Genomic DNA, 17,537 nt, shown 5'->3' with positions numbered 1-17,537 from the left:
TTGATAGTTTGTTTATTAAACCTAGCGCAAAACCGACAACCTGTGACATCGTGGTCTGGGCCTAGGCAAGGAATACAATAGGAATGGAAGTCCTTATGAGGTATTTGCTTCCCACAAGAAATGCAATTGTTAACTTTTTCTGACATCGGACTGAGGCAAGAAAATGTTCCCCAACGGGGTACTTAGCTTTATTGAAGACTTCGGACTGAAATTCAAATCGAAAATCTCAGGTGTCGGCCGATCGGCACTTGCGAACTGCTTCTGCTTCGGGCACCGCGCGGCAAGAAAGACTGAAGAAAATGGTGTCGGATGCCTCTTCTATACCCCTGGCGCACTGACGTCAGGGAAGAAGCGACAGCAACCGACGCCGGACCAAGACTTTGGAATTCGGGCCGACTGCGGGACCGCCTGACTGCAGGATAACCCAAGTATGATGACTGCAGCAGGGTAACACGATGAACATCTACCGATTCCAGGAACCTAAATATGACCTGCTACTTGAATAGGAAGTGCTGGAGGGACAGATTTGTCTTCCATTGACTGCTGTGAATTAGGCTGCCAATTCACATGAAAAAGTGCACCTCTATGACATTGTTCAAAAGGAACCTGGATGAGTGGATGAGGCACCATGAATTCTTACCAGGGATAACACCCACAACCCTCCTGGACATGGGCAGTCATTACTAAATACAATCCTAGACTATCTATGGTATTACTTTGGGATGACATGGCTAGGCTTGAAATTACCTCTGGGATGATAGCCTAGTAACCTCCTATGATCCCATGCAGTCTGAATGAACAGGTCATCCAGATGAGGAAAGATCTGAACTCCTCTCATCCTGCAAAAGGCAATGACAGAAGCAAGGCATTTGGCGAATACCCCCGAGGCAGTAGAGAGGCCAAAGGACATAGGAGAGAACTGTAAATACAAGGAAGAAACAGAGAAATGTAAAATCTTCCTGAAAATGGGATGAATAGGGATGTGAAGATAGTATCCCTGGATCTCAAGGATGCCTAAGAAAGGTTGGGGAAGAAGTACAGTAAAGTACAGTTTTGTACCTACCATAAATGTAGATGTTCGAAGATCCACATTGCTGCAGTCCTTACACTTGGGTAGTCCGCTGTCCTCGGTCGGCCCGAATATCAAAGTATAAGGCTGACGTCGGTCAAGGCGCATTTGACTGACATCAGGACGTCAGGGTACAAATGCGCATGACCGACGTCATATCCTCAGTCTTTTCTTGCCCCAGATGTCAGAAGACCCTAAAAATAAAAGGTCAAAACCAAAAGACAGCAAACTAACAACCAACCACCCTTGCACCAATTACATGTACAATATATACAATATACACAATATTTACAACCCAACCCACACAACCACCTCTAAGTACAGAGGGGAAGGAGGGAGGGTAAATTGGACTGCAGCAATGTGGATCTTCGAACATCTACATTTATGGTAGGTACAAAACTGTACTATGTTCTTCATCTCACATTGCTGCAGTCCTTACACTTGGGTAGAATCCCAAAGCAGAGGTAAGGGAGGCTGGTCAAACTACAAGGAAGCAGGAGCTGCCAAAATGCCCTGCAAAACAGCAGTGGCAAAACCAGCCCTGGATTTAGAGTATAGTGGTAGGTGATAATGCCTAGAGAAAGTATGCACTGAACTCCAAGTAGCTGCCTCCAAAATATCCTTGGTTGCCACTCCCCTCAAAAAGGCTGTCGAAGTGGCAGTAGCCCTAGTGGAATGAGGCCTAATCCCAGCCGGAATCTCCTTGCCATGATGGGAATAACAGAAAGCAATGCAAAACCCAATCCACTTAGAAATAGTTTGTTTTGACACAGGCTTGCCCTGAGAACTCAAAGCAAAAGAAACAAACAACTGCTGAGACTGCCTGAACCCTTTAGTTCTGTCCAAATAATAACGCAACTGCCTGTGTACATCTAAAGTGTGCAAAATCTTTTCCCCTTTATTTTGGGGATTTGCATAAAAAGTAGGCAAATGAATAGTTTGGTTTAAAGCCACACTAGAAACCACCTTAGGCATAAAGGAAGGATTAGTACGTAAAGATACCCTATCCTTATGGAAAATCAAGAAAGGCTCCACCGCCATAAGGGCCTGCAATTCAGAAACCCTTCTTGCAGAGGTAATGGCCAACAAAAAAGCAGTCTTCCATGACAAAAATTTCAACTCAGAAGTAGCTGCAGGCTCAAAAGGTTGTAGAGTGAGTTTCTCCAACACAAAATTGAGATCCCAAGCAGGAGTAGGAGCTCTACGTGGGGGTCTTATATTCTTTGCCCCTCTAAGAAATTGCTTGAACAAAGGATGAGAAAACAATGGAGGGTCACATTCATAGTGAGCTGAAATTGCTGCAGCATGAACCTTAATAGAAGAGAAGGACAAACCTTTGTCCAGTAACTCAGTAAGATATTGAAGAGCCACACTTAAATTAGGCTCAGAAACATCAAAATCCTTTGCTGTACTCCAAAACAAAAATCTCTTCCATTTATCTGCGTACACTTTCCTTGTACTAGGCCTTCTAGCTTCCAAAATCACATTCAAAACTTGTTGTGGAAGTTGAGACCCTCTATGGTTCAAAACAGAATATGCCAGGCTGTTAGGTGAAGAGAGTGAAGTTTGACATTGAGCAAATGGCTGTTCTCCTGTGACAACAGGTGTGGAATCGAAGGCAAAGGCCATGGAGGCTTCCGTACCAGACTTCTTAGTAATGGGTACCAGTGCTGTCGAGGCCAATCTGGAGCTATTAAAATCATCCTTGGCTTGTCCTGTCTGACCTTTAGAAGTACCTTTGGGAGGAGAGGCAGAGGTGGAAAGGCATACACATGAAGATTGCTCCAATTGAAAGAAAGAGCATCCACTTTCCAAGCTGTGGGATGAAACCTTTTTGTGCAAAACTTTGGCAGCTGATGGTTTAGTGGAGAAGCGAACAGATCTATGTCTGGAGTTCCCCATGACACTGTCAATTTCTGAAATACATGAGGATCCAATTTCCCCTCGTGGGGATCCACAATTCGTCTGCTCAACACATCCGCTAAGGAGTTCTGTGCTCCTGGCAGAAACCTTGCCTGAAGATTGAGCTGTAAACTGAGAGCAGTCTCCCACAAAATCATTGCTTGCCTGCATAGAGGATAAGAATGTGTTCCCCCTTGCTTGTTGATGTACCACATGACAGTTGTGTTGTCTGTTAGAATCAACACCTGCCCTGGAAGAAGTAAATCCTTGAAAGCTATTAATGCAAACTGGACTGCTAACATCTCCTTCAGGTTGATATGTAGATGTTGCAGTCTGGCAGGCCACTTGTCTTGTATCCACTTTCCATTTAGATGAGCTCCCAAGCTTTGTCTGAGGCATCTGTCGTTAAAATCTGACTCGCCTCTGGCGGGTCACAGAGAGTCCCTTGTTTAGGTGACATTCCTGAGCCCACCACAAAAATTCCTTTTGAATGCAAGGTATTATTTGAATGACAGTGTCCAGATCCTGGCAGTGCTGTGTCCATACATTTTGAGATACCATTGCAGCTTCCTCATATGCAGTTTGGCATTGGTAAGCACCAGAATACAAGATGCCATGAACCCTAAGGCTTGAAGGACTGTCCTTGCAGTCAGCCCGGACTGATGAGATAGTTGATGGAAGTAAAGGGAAAGATTCTTTTGTTTGTCCGGGGTTAAAAGGCCATCTGGGATGCTGTATTCAGTCTTACACCCAGAAAGCACATGTCCTGAGAGGGTACTAGACTGGACTTTATTTCGTTCACAGAATACCCCAGGCATCTTAGCACTGCTATCACATATTCCAAATGATGAAGAAGCTCTTCCTTCCTTGAGCCAGAATCAGGCAGTCGTCCAAATAAGGATAGATCTGTATTCCTTTTAGCCTGAAGAAAGCTATCACTGGAGCCAGAACTTTCGTGAACACTCTGGGCAGTAGATAAGCCAAAGGGCAATGCAGAGAACTGATAGTGAGAAGTCCCAGCTCAAACGCAGATACTTCCTGCAACTTAGTCTGATAGGAACATGAAGGTAAGCCTCCTTGAGATCCAAAGTTACCATCCAATGATCTTTGCCCAGCAGAGGTAAAAGCTGTTGTAACGTCAACATTTTGAACTTGGGAATGTCCAGATAAGTGTTGAGGATAGATAAATCCAAAATTGGTCTCCACGTGTTCCCCTTCTTTGGTACTAGGAACAGGCGAGAATAAAATCCTAGGCCCACTTCTGGCATAGGGACCGGCTGTATGGCCCTAGTTGAAGTAACAGAGAAATTTGCTTGTGAGCCTCTATTCTTTGTTGAGGAGGAATGTCTGGCATGCCTCTGAAAGGAGGCAAGGTATGGAAATAAAACCTGTAACCTCGGTGTATGATATCCAATACCCATTTGTCTTGGGTAATTAAACTCCAATTTTCTTTGAAAAGTGCCAACCTTCCTCCCAAAGGTGCTGCCAGACAAGAAGGCTCTGGCAGCTGAAAAGGTAGGTCATTGGGTCTGTTTACGAAAGGACTGACCCCTGCCCTCACCAGAAGACTGTGCAGGAGAACTCCCTGTCCTAGGCCTGAAGGAGCCCTGAGCTCTGCCCCTACCACGTCTAGATCTACCCCTAGACTGGGAATCATAAGAAGGATACATCCACCCTTTAGCAGGCCAATTTCTACTAAACTTCGGAGGCTGAACCTGCAAAAAATCTTTAACAGTCTGCATAGACTTAGCCTTGTCCTCCATTTTCTTTAAAACTGCCTCAACAGGAGAACCAAACAACACATCAGATTGTAAAGGAGCATCTAAAATCCTTGTTTTAACATGGTCAGATAAATTTTGATCCCTCAGCCAGGCGTGCCTGCGAAGAACTGACCCAGTGGCAGCCACCCTAGACGAGGCCTGTACAGCATCAAAACCACATTGCAAAGAATGTTTCCCCACCTGTTCAGAAACATGTACTAAATCTTGCAACTCTTTACAATCAATACCTTCCGCCAGAGCATCAACCTTAGACTTCAACTGTGAAAGGAGATAGTTTTGGTATTTTAACATATGAAACTGGCAATTCAAAGCCCTCATAGCCAGAGTGGAAGAAGTATAAACTTTCTTTCCCCATCTATCCAAGGCCCTGGCTTCTTTATCTGCAGGAACCGGATTCTTGACAACAGAAGCCTTAACACCTTTAGGCCCCTGGCTAACAGTTTCTGGGTCTGCCCTAGGACTTTTAAAAAGATACTTATGAGCTTCAGGCACCCTGTAATACCTATCCGGTTTAACAGGAGCAGGAGGCAAAGAATCAGGATTAAGAGAAGACTCTGAAAAAACATCTTCCACTACATCCAAAACAGGAGGTATAGCCAAAGGCCTATGTTGGGGTAAAAACAAAAATTCCCTAAGCCTTTTCCTGGAATCAGAGAAGTCCTGACCTTCCCACTTAAAATGCTCCCTCATGGAATGAAGAGTTTCTGAAAAAGAAAAATCCTCAGGAGGAGAAGCAGAAGGAGTAGAATCATCCACATCAGAATCAGAATAAGGAGAGTACTCCTGCAAGTCTTCAGCCGAAGACTCTGAAACATCTGAAGCCTGCTCAAAACTCCCTAGCTCAGGCTCAACCCTAGGTCTCTTATCAGGAGGGGGCAAAGAACCCCTAATCAAAGAAATCAAATCTTCTGCCATTTTAAGCATATGCTTCTTGGGCACAGTTCCAGAAGAACTAGGGGTGACACCAACTGAAGCTAAACCTGACCTGCCTCTAGGAGAAGCCTTAGAAACAGAAGGAGAGGGCCTAACCACCCTAGGCAGGGAGGGGAGTATAGTAACCTGAGAAGCCCCATCACCCTGACCTGCCTCCTGAGAGGCCACATCCTGCAATAACAAGGTCACTCCCTGGGATCCCAAAGAAACCTCCGGTGGAACCACCGGCTCCACCGACACCTCTAAAGAACCGGCGTCCGGTACGGACGGTTCTTCTAGCCTAGGCTTAACTGCTTTGTCCTCGCTTCTTGAAGAAGCGGCCGGAGCATCCGACGGCATTTTATAATTGCACCGCTTCCCGAAGACTAACCTGGCACAATCTAATCTCCTCTTTATAGTGCGCTTATTAAATCTAGCACAAGAGCGACACCCAACAACGTCGTGCTCAGGCCCTAAACAAGGAATACACAAAGTATGATAATCTCTATGCGGTATCTGTTTCCCACAAGAAATGCAGTTATTCACTTTTTCTGACATCCGTTTAACCACTGAGGCAAGAAAAAAACAAAATATTCCCCAACGGGGTACTTAGCCAACTTTGACTCGGTCTGAAACTCCGGAATCGAAAAATTTCAGAACGCCAACCGGCACTTGCAATAATGCTTCTGCATCGGACCATGCGGCAAAAAAGACTGAGGATATGACGTCGGTCATGCGCATTTGTACCCTGACGTCCTGATGTCAGTCAAATGCGCCTTGACCGACGTCAGCCTTATACTTTGATATTCGGGCCGACCGAGGACAGCGGACTACCCAAGTGTAAGGACTGCAGCAATGTGAGATGAAGAACATCAGAGTTTGAAGGGAGAGTATCTGAAAAGAAGGGAGCTTTAGAAAGGTGTTGAGTTGAGAAAGGTCCAGAATGGGTCTTTACGTGCTTCCTTCCTAGGAACCAGAAAAATCCTGGAATAAATGCATTTCCCCCTCTTGGGCTGGGGGCACGACTTGAATGGTCCTGAAGCAGGTCTGGAAAGAAAGAAAGCTGTTCCTGAGGAGGTTGAGTGATGTCCAGAAAAGGAGGAGGGGATTTCCACACCATGAAGTATCCCTGGCAGATGACAGATAAAACCCAAGAGTCCTGAGTGACCTTTAACTAATTGGTAAGGGACAGGGAAAGATGAAGGGGAGAGGGGAACCTGACCCAAGGAAAGGGGATGCAAGCTGTCAGATGCAACCTGGCTTGTCATGAAAAGGAGGCTTCTGAGATGTAGGAGTCTGCATGGACTTTGCAGGATGTACACTCCTAGAACCCTTCTTACATTTAGGAGGAGGGCGAGGCCGTCTATGTACAAAATCAGATCTGAATGGATAATTTCTCTGGAACTTAGGGATAGGAAACACAAAAATATGTTTCAAGACTCGCAAGGCCTTGCCTTTATTCTGAATAGATTTAAAAAGCTCAGAAGCAGCAGAACCAAAGACATTCTTATTATCAAGAGGAGCATCCAGCAATTTAGCCTTAATATCATTAGGCAAGGGCAGGACACGAAGCCAGGATAAACGTCTCAAAACATAACTAAAGGCAGCAGCCCTAGAGGAAGCATCAGCTGCATTACAACTGCATCTAATAGAGTGGTGAGCCACTTGAGAGGTAGAACCCAATACAGAAAGGGCTGAGACCTTCCCTTCTGAATCAGAGAGGTCAAAGATTGCCTGAGAAGCTTAAGACAGAAGGGCTGGAACATACCTGGTCATATGAGTCTGGTAATTAACAGCCTGAAAGGCCAGGTTGGAAGCAGTATATACCTTTCTCTCTAAACATTCCATAGTCCTACTGTCCTTGTTTGAAGAAAGTAGTTTAGCAGACGGCAAACGTTTAGAAGGTTTGTCAGAAGAGACAGACATTACAGAAGGATCAGCAGAAGGGCATTTATACAAGAACTTACAATTATCAGGCACCTTGTAAAATCTGTCAGGTTTCTTAGGAACTGGAGGTTGAGATTCAGGGGCCACAGAGGCTGCTAAAAAGGTATCTAGAAGGACAGCCAAGACAAGAGGTACACAGCAGAGGGCTTAGGAGACTCCATTTGGAGGAGTTCTTTGGATATCAGAAATCTGAGATCAGTCCCACTTGAAATATTCCATCATATAAGAAATAGTATTCCCTGAAGAAGAGTTCTTCCGAGGGGGAGTCTGGACTAATACAATCCTCTTCCCCAGATTCATAATCTAAGGTAGAAAGGATTTCAGAGGAGTATGCCAAAGACTCTTCCCCAGAATCCAGATCCTCTTCAGATGATTCCTACTCTCTGGGTCTCTTAACGGGAGTAGAAGACCAAGAAGAAGCAGGAACTAAAACTCCTTGAGGAGGATTTAAAGCCATCAAGACATTAAACAACCCATGGGTAAAATCCTCCCCATTCATGCTGGGATCTTTAGCAGCAAGGGGAAAATGTTTATTTTTTTTTTTTCTTCTGGAGAACATCTGACCTAAAAACCCTAGGCAATTCAGACCCTTGCCTATACTCAACCAACATAGAGGGTAATCTCCTCCCGAACAAGGATTTGTGGTATCTCACTCAGTCCCTCAGAAATAATCAACCAAGGATTCCCATCAACATCTGGAGTAGACATTAGCAGAGCTTCCGAGGATGTGCGAGAAGGTGGATCCATGCCAGCCTCAGAAGGGGTTGCTGCAGAAGAATCTGATGCAATAACCAGGCTATCCTTTGGGCTTTCACCAGCCTCAGGAGAGATGTCAGGGGGAAGCTGGGCAGCAGCCGAATCAGACCAGAGTTTTTTAGCCTTTGTCTTGGCAAGTGGCTGACCTTTGGGATTGGAAGATTCCACCAAAGCACCGTGCACCAACAATTTAAGACACTGGTTCTCCAGGTAAATTGCTAATACATACAAATATTTCAAGCACAGGCATTAATGCCCTTCTAGCTTGCCAATATACCAAAACACTTGTTCCCATAATAATTCTCCAGGCTGCTCTTAAAAATATCTAAATTACTACTTGCTTTAATGTTATTTGGTAGTCTGTTCCATGCATCAGCTACTCTGTCAGAGAACCAATTAGTACACTTCTCATTCCTATAGAATCTTTTAGAAAGTTTGTCTGATGATTCTCTAGTACTTTTTGATAACCCCAAACATTCCTAGAGGTAGTAGTCTATAAATGCCCTATACACCTGAATAAGATCTCCTCTTATATATCTGTAAGAAACACTGCACAAGTTTAGATATTTTAGTCTTTCATAATAACTTAAATGTTCACATCCATGGATGCCTTTGGTATAATTCTGCTGTACTCTTTCCAGTTTACTCATGCTTGTTTTCTTACAGGGTTTCCATATTGTTATTACATATACAAATTTGGGTCTAATGTAACTAACGATGATTTTCTAGACTTTATAAATTTTGTTATACAACCTATAATTCTATAATTATCATTAACCAATTGGTTGATATGATTAGAAAAACTCATAGCTGGATCTAGCCACATATCCAGATCCTTAAATGAGTCTACAGTTTCAGTCATAGTGTCCTGTATTAAATATTCACCTTTCAGTTTATGTCTCCCAAATCTCATATGCTTGGATTTTGATGCATTTATCAGCATATTATTCTCCTGTGCCCAAATGGTCAATTTAGTCAAATTATTTTGCAGACATGCCTTATCTATAACACATGTAAATCAGTTTACCCAATTTCAGGTTGTCTGCATATATAGACTGCAGAACACTTCAGATGAAAAAGTTAGGTCTAAAGGATACAATCTAAACAAGTAAGGGCCTAGCACACAGCTCTGTAGGATGCCCCGACTGTAACCAAGGATGGCACCTATCCAGTTGCTGTATGATACTTGCCATGTCCTATTTGTAAGCCATGCAGCTAGTCACGCTAAGGAGGAGAGACCACTACATATGGTCATAGGGACAAATGTTTGGCAGACAGAACACCTCGTGTGATCATGAAAAGCACCCAAACAGAAAAGACACTGCTCGTGACTCTGCCTCCCACATGCTCTTTATGGGGAATCTGCCTCCTACACTGACATTTTCCCTTTCTGGATGACATGTAAACTCATAAAAAAAAGTAAAACTAGGCAAGAGGAAACCCCAAAGGGGCACTTATCTGAAACACAGTTCTGTAATCAAAAGGATTTTTGAAGCAATGATCTTTACCTTGAACCATCTGAGAAGATCAGGATTCCACAGCCATTGAACAGCCCATTCTCAAACTGCCCTGAAAAAATGCTGCTGTCTGCAAACTTCAGATGACCAATCCCATGCCTGCGTCCTGCAAACAAAAAAAAAATAAACTTCAAAATTAATGTAAAATCAGCTCTACACTAAAGCTACCAAATAATGCAAACAACGAAAACAACCTGAATCACAAATAACTGGTAAGAATTTTAGTTTGAAATGTAATTAGTAATGATAAAATTTAAATGAAATTTTAAACTTGACATTGTATATGCGATCAATTTCAAAGGTTCAATCATTAATTACACTACTAGCTTAAGTTGTGCGTGCAAATAGGGACTTAAAAATTTTGTGCAGCGAAGAAAGCTAGCCAATTATTCATATTTTCTAGTGCCTGTGCTTTTAACACTTTCTATTGCTTTCATCATTAGAATTTACTTCAGTGCATTTGTTTAAAATAAACTACACATAGAGCAATACAAAAATTACATACTTACCACAATGATACATCTATATTGCCTGATTTTCGTCTAGTTCAACTATGGGTTGCCAGATTCGACCTTGGCAGCAGTCGTGAAGCTCTTCGGTTCCAGGGCCCAGACTCCTCCCTTATCCATAATTCCCTGAACTCCACCTCAGTACCTCAGATCTAGTTTGCCCCCCCCCCCCGTTAAATAGTATGTACACATGTAATAGTCTAGTTATGGATATCAACCATATAAATCATGTTCAAAAGTAACTCCAGAATATAGGAAAGAAAAATGGCAGGGTTATGGGAAAAATGCAGTAAGAACTGCTCACAGAAAATACATATGTGACAGTCTGGAAGGAGGCAGGTGAGTGGGAGGTTGAACTAAAGGAAAATCAAACAACGTGGATCTATCACTATGATAAGTGCATAACTCCCCTAACCAATGTTGTCTATTTTATCAGATTCAAATATAGGACAGATTTCCAAGCATACAAATCTGGGCGGTAACAAGTAAGGGCATTCCTGAGGTTGGCGGAGCAATTCATCAATCTTAGAATGGGATACAAATGTATGTACTGTTGACCAAGTAACTGCTGCACAAATATCAATAGGAAGTATACAAGCCTTTTTATTATAAACAAAGGAAATGCATTCAAATAACCATCTAGACAGACCCGCTTTAGCCACTGCCTTTCCCAATTTAGGTTTTAAAACTGATACAAGCAATTGATCTGACTTCCTGAATGTTTAGGACCTAAGCTGGTGATGACTATCCAGCATACATAGAATGCATTCACCCTTGTTGGAAAATCTCAGAAAAAGACTGGTAGGTTTATTGACTGGTTTAAATTAGTTCTGGATGCCAGCTAAGGAAGGAAATGTGCATTAGGCCTTAAGGAAACTCTGTCTTTGTGAAAGACCATAGGAAGAGGCCTGCAGGAAAGTGCTTGCATCCCTGAAATACATTTGTCTGAAGTCACTACCACTAGAAAAACAGTTTTCCAAGAAAGGAATTTCATATTAACTGTTGCTGTCAGTTGAAAGGGTGGCGGAGTCCATGCTTGTAACATGATGGTAATATCCCATGGAGACATCTAATATCCCTGGCATCTCTAGCTAAGCTTGGAACTGGAGGAATCAAGTGGTTAACTTAATGGCTTTCCTGTCCGGAGGAGGCAGTCTGGACAGGTGTGTTAGTAGATCTGGATAATGGTCCAGCATTCATGCAAGATGTAGAGGGCACAGGAAGGGAAACCACATTTGTCAAGACCAGAAAGGGGCAATGAGGATCACCTTGGCCTTGCACGTTCTTGCTTTCTGTATGAACACGTTTATTAAAGGCAATGGGGAAAGGCATAGAGGAGACCGTGGGCCAATTGTCAACTAAAGCATCCCTTGATGGCTGTCCCTGCGGGAGGATCAGAGCAAAGTAACTACTGAACTTGACCTTATCTGGTGTTGACCTATGTGATACGGAAATGTCCGTATTGCACTATGGACAAATTTATTCCTACTTTTCTCCCTACAGTGCATTTTTTAAAGGCTGAATTTTTCAAGCTTGTTAGAAAATTACATTTAGTTGATTATTATGAATGTGATACCAATTGTAAAAATGAAAATGAACTAATGGAAATGTCCATTAGTGAAGAGGATGAAATAGATTTCTTTTTTTCTTGTAATTCCTCCACTGATTCTTTAGACAATTTTCATGCATATTGTACCCTGGATACAGGGAATGTTTTATATAAGAGTACTTTCAACCCCCCTTTTTCTAATCAAATTATACAGCAATTTTCAAAAATGATTAATTTTGCAATGGAAAATGTGATGGAGTTTACTACTACAAAGAAAAATGTATTGTATAACTTGAGTAAAAGTGAATGGCAAGCACTATTACATTTATGTAATAGACAAGATATTGTAATAAAACCTTCAGACAAGGGTCAGAAAATTGTAATGCATTATAAACAATACTTTAAAATGTGCACGGACCATTTGTCTGATGGGAGAATTTATAAGGCAGTTAGTGAAAATGATTTTCACTTGGCTGTTCAAAGTTTTAAAGAATTAATTCACAAGGGCTTTAGATTGTGCTATTTTACTAGGCAGGATGTTAAATACAAATTTAACATTGAGGGCAGCTCTTTGGCCAAGTTTTATTGCTAGCCCAAAACTCACAAAAATTTAAGATTTCCCCCTGGCCGACCCATAGTGGCGGCACAGAATTCTTTTTTTTACACAATATTGGAATATTCTTACATTCTTATCTCCTTAAATATGTTGTAAAACTAGACTCTTACATCAAAGATACTTTCCATTTTCTAGATAAACTGAAAAATGTTAAATGTGAAAATGGTTATTATTAGACAGTATTAGATGTAAAGAGTCTTTATGTTAGCATTACTCATATGTCAGGAATTGAAGGTCTTAAGTTTTTCCTGGGAGATAGTCCTGTTAGGAACTATGTTATTGAATTAGTTTATTTTTGTTTAACTAATATTTTTTTTTGAATTTAACAATTGTACCTACCAACAACAAGGAACTGCCATGGGTGCATCCTTCTCACCCATGTACGCTAACTTAATGATGGGACTTTCTGAAGTTGAATTTCTTTATAAATCCAGTTTCTTTAAGAATTTTGTAGTCCTTTATTGTAGGTATATAGATGATTTGATTTTTTTATGCAAAGGAGGTGCTGATTTAGCTCCCCTTTTTATAGATGATTTGAATGTAAATCAATTTCAATTAGAATTTGATGGTTTAAAAGTGGGGAAATCAGTGAATTATCTAGATGTTAAACTAGAAATAAGGGAGGGATGTCATAGTTACTGATATACACAGAAAATGTACTTGTGATGTTTGTATTCTTGAGAGCAAGAGTTGTCACCCCCCACATACCATGCAAGCCTTACCCTATGATGAACTATTGAGGGTGAGCAGACTATGTAATGATGTTAACATCTTGGAGAAATACATTTTAAATACTTGTGTTGTCTTTAGACAAAGAGGGTATGATGAAATGCTAATTATTAATTCTGTACAAAAACTGCTGAATTTTTATTCAATGTACTAATTTTTCTGTGGAGAGAATTAATGAAAGTAGAAATAGAAATGCAGTACAAGGTAGTAGAAAGGTATATTTTGTAACTGTGTATAACATCCTGAGCCATGAAATTATAGATATTATTAAATATTATTGGCCTTATTTGACTAATAACAAGGAAGGTGTGAGGAATTTATACAGGGCTGTACTTATTTCATATAAAAGAAGTAGGAACATCAGAGATATGGTAATACATAATATATTTATGCAACCGGGTGATAAGTTGAACATACACCCTATTAGCTGTGGAACCTTCACTTGTGGAAGTTGTTCGGTCTATTCTAATATAACTAGATCTTTTGACAACATTAATGAAATCAGATTTTGTCCGACATCTATATATTCTTCTACTACTAAATCAGTAGTATATGCCCTGTCATGCCCTTGTGATTTATTTTACATAAGGGAAACAAACATAATTTTTAAGTTGAGACTTCAGGAACATGCCAGGGTTATTAAAATAAGAATCTTATAAATCCCGTTGCCCAGCATTTTAACCTTAGACATAATAGCAATTCTTCTGTTCTAAAAGCTTGTATTCTGGAAAAGATTTCAGGTGAGGTTGAGGCGATTGTAAAAAAGAAAGTATTGTATAAGGAAATATTGTATATCTTGAAATTTAACACAGTTTCCAGCTGGTTTAAATAATGAATGTAACTGGAAGGTTTTCCTTTAAAAGTTTTTTAAAATTGTGATTCATTTTTTCATTGATTTAATTAAGTGCAATTGTGTGCAATATATATATTAGAATGATATGATGATTATATCATTATTCCTGGAAGGCTTGCTTGTGCTGAGGACCAGAGTTTTTTATTAAAAGTTCTACAAATACAGAACGTGGTGCAGCTTTATATTCCTGGCTGAGTAGTTTGGTTTTTATTATTCTTTTACTGATGTTTTTTTTCAAAGTAACTAGCACTTGGTATTTAGGTAGGATACAAACAGGTTGCTGCAAGGTTGGCCCCAGCGACTGAAATTCAGAGTTGTCGCTGTTGGATTGAGGGACCACTTGTGAAGCAACAAGCTATATCTGCTCAACTTGTTGATCAGTACACTGGAGGACCCCAGAATATGCACTGCTATTAGAAAGCATTGAGAACACATTGCCCATTGACAGACTCTCATGGCTTCTTGACACAACGGATAGAAGTGCCATACAGTCAGTCTGTACTGATATCACACACCTAGGAACGACACCCTGAAAAGCCTTAAACACTAGGAGGACTGCCCTCATTTCCAGGACAGTGAGGTGAAGGTTGACCTATGTATGTGACCAAATACCCCGGATGGTCTTCCTTTTGAATGTCTCCACCCCCACCCTAGAAGAGATGTGTTCATATAGTCACTACCGGCATAGGGGGTCTGTAAGGAATAGATGCCCTTCTATCACTGAATGAGATATTATCCTCCAGGATATGTGCTGCCTGAAGATCCGAGTGAATCAAAATTTGGCATGAAGTGGATAGTAAAACTGGGACCACTGAAGAGCTAGGGTCTACTGAAGCACTCTCATGTGAAATCTGGCCAATGGAACCATGAGGATTGTGGAAGCCATAAGACCCAGAAAGAGAAGAATTAGTCTCACCTACGGGGAGTGGTGATAAAGAAATGGAGTGGAAGTAAGGTGCAGGGAAAGTGCCCTGGAGTTGGGATGTTGGGCGATCTCTGCAAACTTGTGTCCAGGAGGCATCCAGTAAATTCTATCTGTTGAGTAGGCATAAGATGACTTTGGGTTAGACCGATCATGATCCTTAGGTCTTGCATCAGCTGGAGCGAAAGGTCATGATAGTTTTACAACAGGTTGCTAGAAGTAGCAGTCAGGAGCAAATCATAGAGGTATGGGAAAACATGGTAAATACCATGGGGGCTGTACTGAGACAGAACAGTAGGGCTCCGAATTGATGATAATTGACTCCCAGCCTGAAATGGAGAAATCTCCTTGAATGCTTCTCTATCTTAACATGGTAGTAAGAATCTTTGAGAGCTATGGAGGACATCCACTTGTCCTTCTACAGCAAAGGAAAAATGGACTGAAGTGTAATAATCTGGAATTTTGTCTGTGACATAATGATTTAGATGGCTCAAATCCAGAATAGATCTGAGGTCCACTGTTTTTTGGGTACTAAAAAGAACCTTGAGTAGACTCCGAATTCAGTTTTTTTGGTGACCAGCTGGATAACTCTTACTTCTAGCAGCTTGGAGATCTCTGTTACTGTGAGTTCCCATTGACTGGGTGGAACATCAGAAACTTTGAAATGAGGAAGGAAAACTGTAATGGAGTAGCCTTTGGAAATTATGCTTAGCACCCAAGAAACTGTAGTTATGTTTGGCTAAGGCTTGTGGGTGCAGAGACAAGCACCTTCCCAACTGCCTCCAGAATGCAGCAGCTGGGCAATTCTTCAAGGGCACTGGAAGATCTTTTAGTTAATGGGACTGTAAAAGCCCTGGTTATGCAGTCCACCTCTGTCTCTATGGCAATGTCCATTATTGTTATCTTTTCCTCTCCCATGAGTAGGCCAACTGCCACAAGTATCTTGGTAGGAAGAGCTCTGTGCTTTTTGGAACCACATCTTCTCAGCCTCTTGGTTCCTAGAACATGATCGTTGGAGAGTGAAGAAGCAGATTCTCACTGCAGAGAGAGTCTTTCCTTCCTGCTGACTCCTAGTCACTGCTTCTTTCACTCTGGGTCCAAATAAGGTGGACCCATCAAAGGAGGCATTAATGAAAAATGTCAAAGCTTTCTGCAAGATCACAGAAGCATCCAGGCATACTGACAAATGATAATGCCAGTGCCTGCTGCTCTAGCTGTGCCATCAGTTGCATTTGAAAGCAGTTGCATGGCCATGCTGGAAGCGGACTGGAGGGTAGAAAGCTGAGTCCACTCCTTCTAAACATCTACAAACAGGATACCCAAGAGAGAGACTTGGAAATCTCACTGGTCAGGTCTCCTGGAAATCTGGTGACAGTGGCTAAATAATTCAGCACTCTAAGTGCAAAGGTTGCTGAACCTTACATCAGTTTCCCAAAATGATCCATATCCCTAGACTCTCTGTTAGGGGGATGGACCGAGGAACCTTCTTCAGATAGTTCCTTCTTTGTAACCACCACTACTACCATCGCATCCTGGACCTTTGCTCCAGTGCTTCTGGTCTGTTTGTGCTGCTAGAGTCCTATCAAGTTTCTTAGGCATGGGTTCCACCACATCAGGGTCTTTCCATGCTCGTTAAACTATCAAATTAATGACTGGGTCAACAGGTGGTACCACCAAGGACACAGATGAGCAAGAATCAAAGGCTTCCATGAACACGGACTCATCTGAAGAAGGATGATCAGTGGACCATCCCCCTCTTTGCTTCATCAATTCATGGATCTCACAAAAGGTAATGTCATCACAGAGGGGATTCTAGGAGAGCCTTCACCTTTATCCAAGACTGTGTCTTCCTTGACTGACTCTTGGAAAGAGTCTAAGTGCTTCTGTTTGCAGGTCCGTCTCCTGTGAACCAGTTCCAGAGGGGAGGTCAGAAAGTTTGGAATTATTTACTTATTTATTTATTGCATTTGTTGACTGGGAAAGTCCACTGGGCCTAGAGGAGCCCATTTTCAGTGGAGGCCAGGGGAGAAAAGCTCCACATTGTTATATACATTTAACTAATAAAAACATTGTTGATGCATAATTAAAAAAATGGACCCATTACAACATGCAATTAATAAACACATTACTACATACAATTGATAGGCATAGATAAAATAGCAGATATGACATATTAATATTCTATACAAAGCAGAAGCATTTTGAAAGTGAGAGCATGAGTGGAAACAGAAGAATGTAGTAACTTAGAAGTGTATGAGAGTTGAACAAGAAAATAGTATATACATGTGAGTGTACAGGGTCCAAAGCAACGTGGTGATGAGTTCAAGGTGTAGAGGGGGTGACTAGAGTGTATTAGGCTGCAGAGGCATGAGAGAGCAAGTGTAATAAGGTACAGAGAAAGAGTGGGAAAGTTTAGAGAAATTGAATCAGAGAGGTCAGGGTTCAGGGTATAGAGGGGGTGAACAAAAGGTAATA

General features: G+C 41.6%; 1 protein-coding gene across 1 annotated transcript in view; it reads right to left on the bottom strand.

Annotated features, from left to right (window-relative positions):
* MORN4 (MORN repeat containing 4) overlaps positions 1-17,537 on the bottom strand; it is a 441,841-nt gene that overhangs the window by 145,515 nt on the left and 278,789 nt on the right. The window contains exon 3 of the mRNA XM_044056229.1: positions 9,876-9,990. Within this exon, the coding sequence (XP_043912164.1) occupies positions 9,876-9,990 (115 nt within the window). The remainder of the gene's footprint in view (positions 1-9,875; positions 9,991-17,537) is intronic.

The sequence above is a fragment of the Protopterus annectens genome, chromosome 14.part0 (genome assembly GCF_019279795.1).
Source record: "Protopterus annectens isolate FY-2018-M chromosome 14.part0, PAN1.0, whole genome shotgun sequence".
NCBI lineage: Eukaryota > Metazoa > Chordata > Ceratodontiformes > Protopteridae > Protopterus > Protopterus annectens.
Note: the sequence above shows the minus strand (reverse complement) of the source record. Positions and strands in the feature narration are given on the sequence as shown.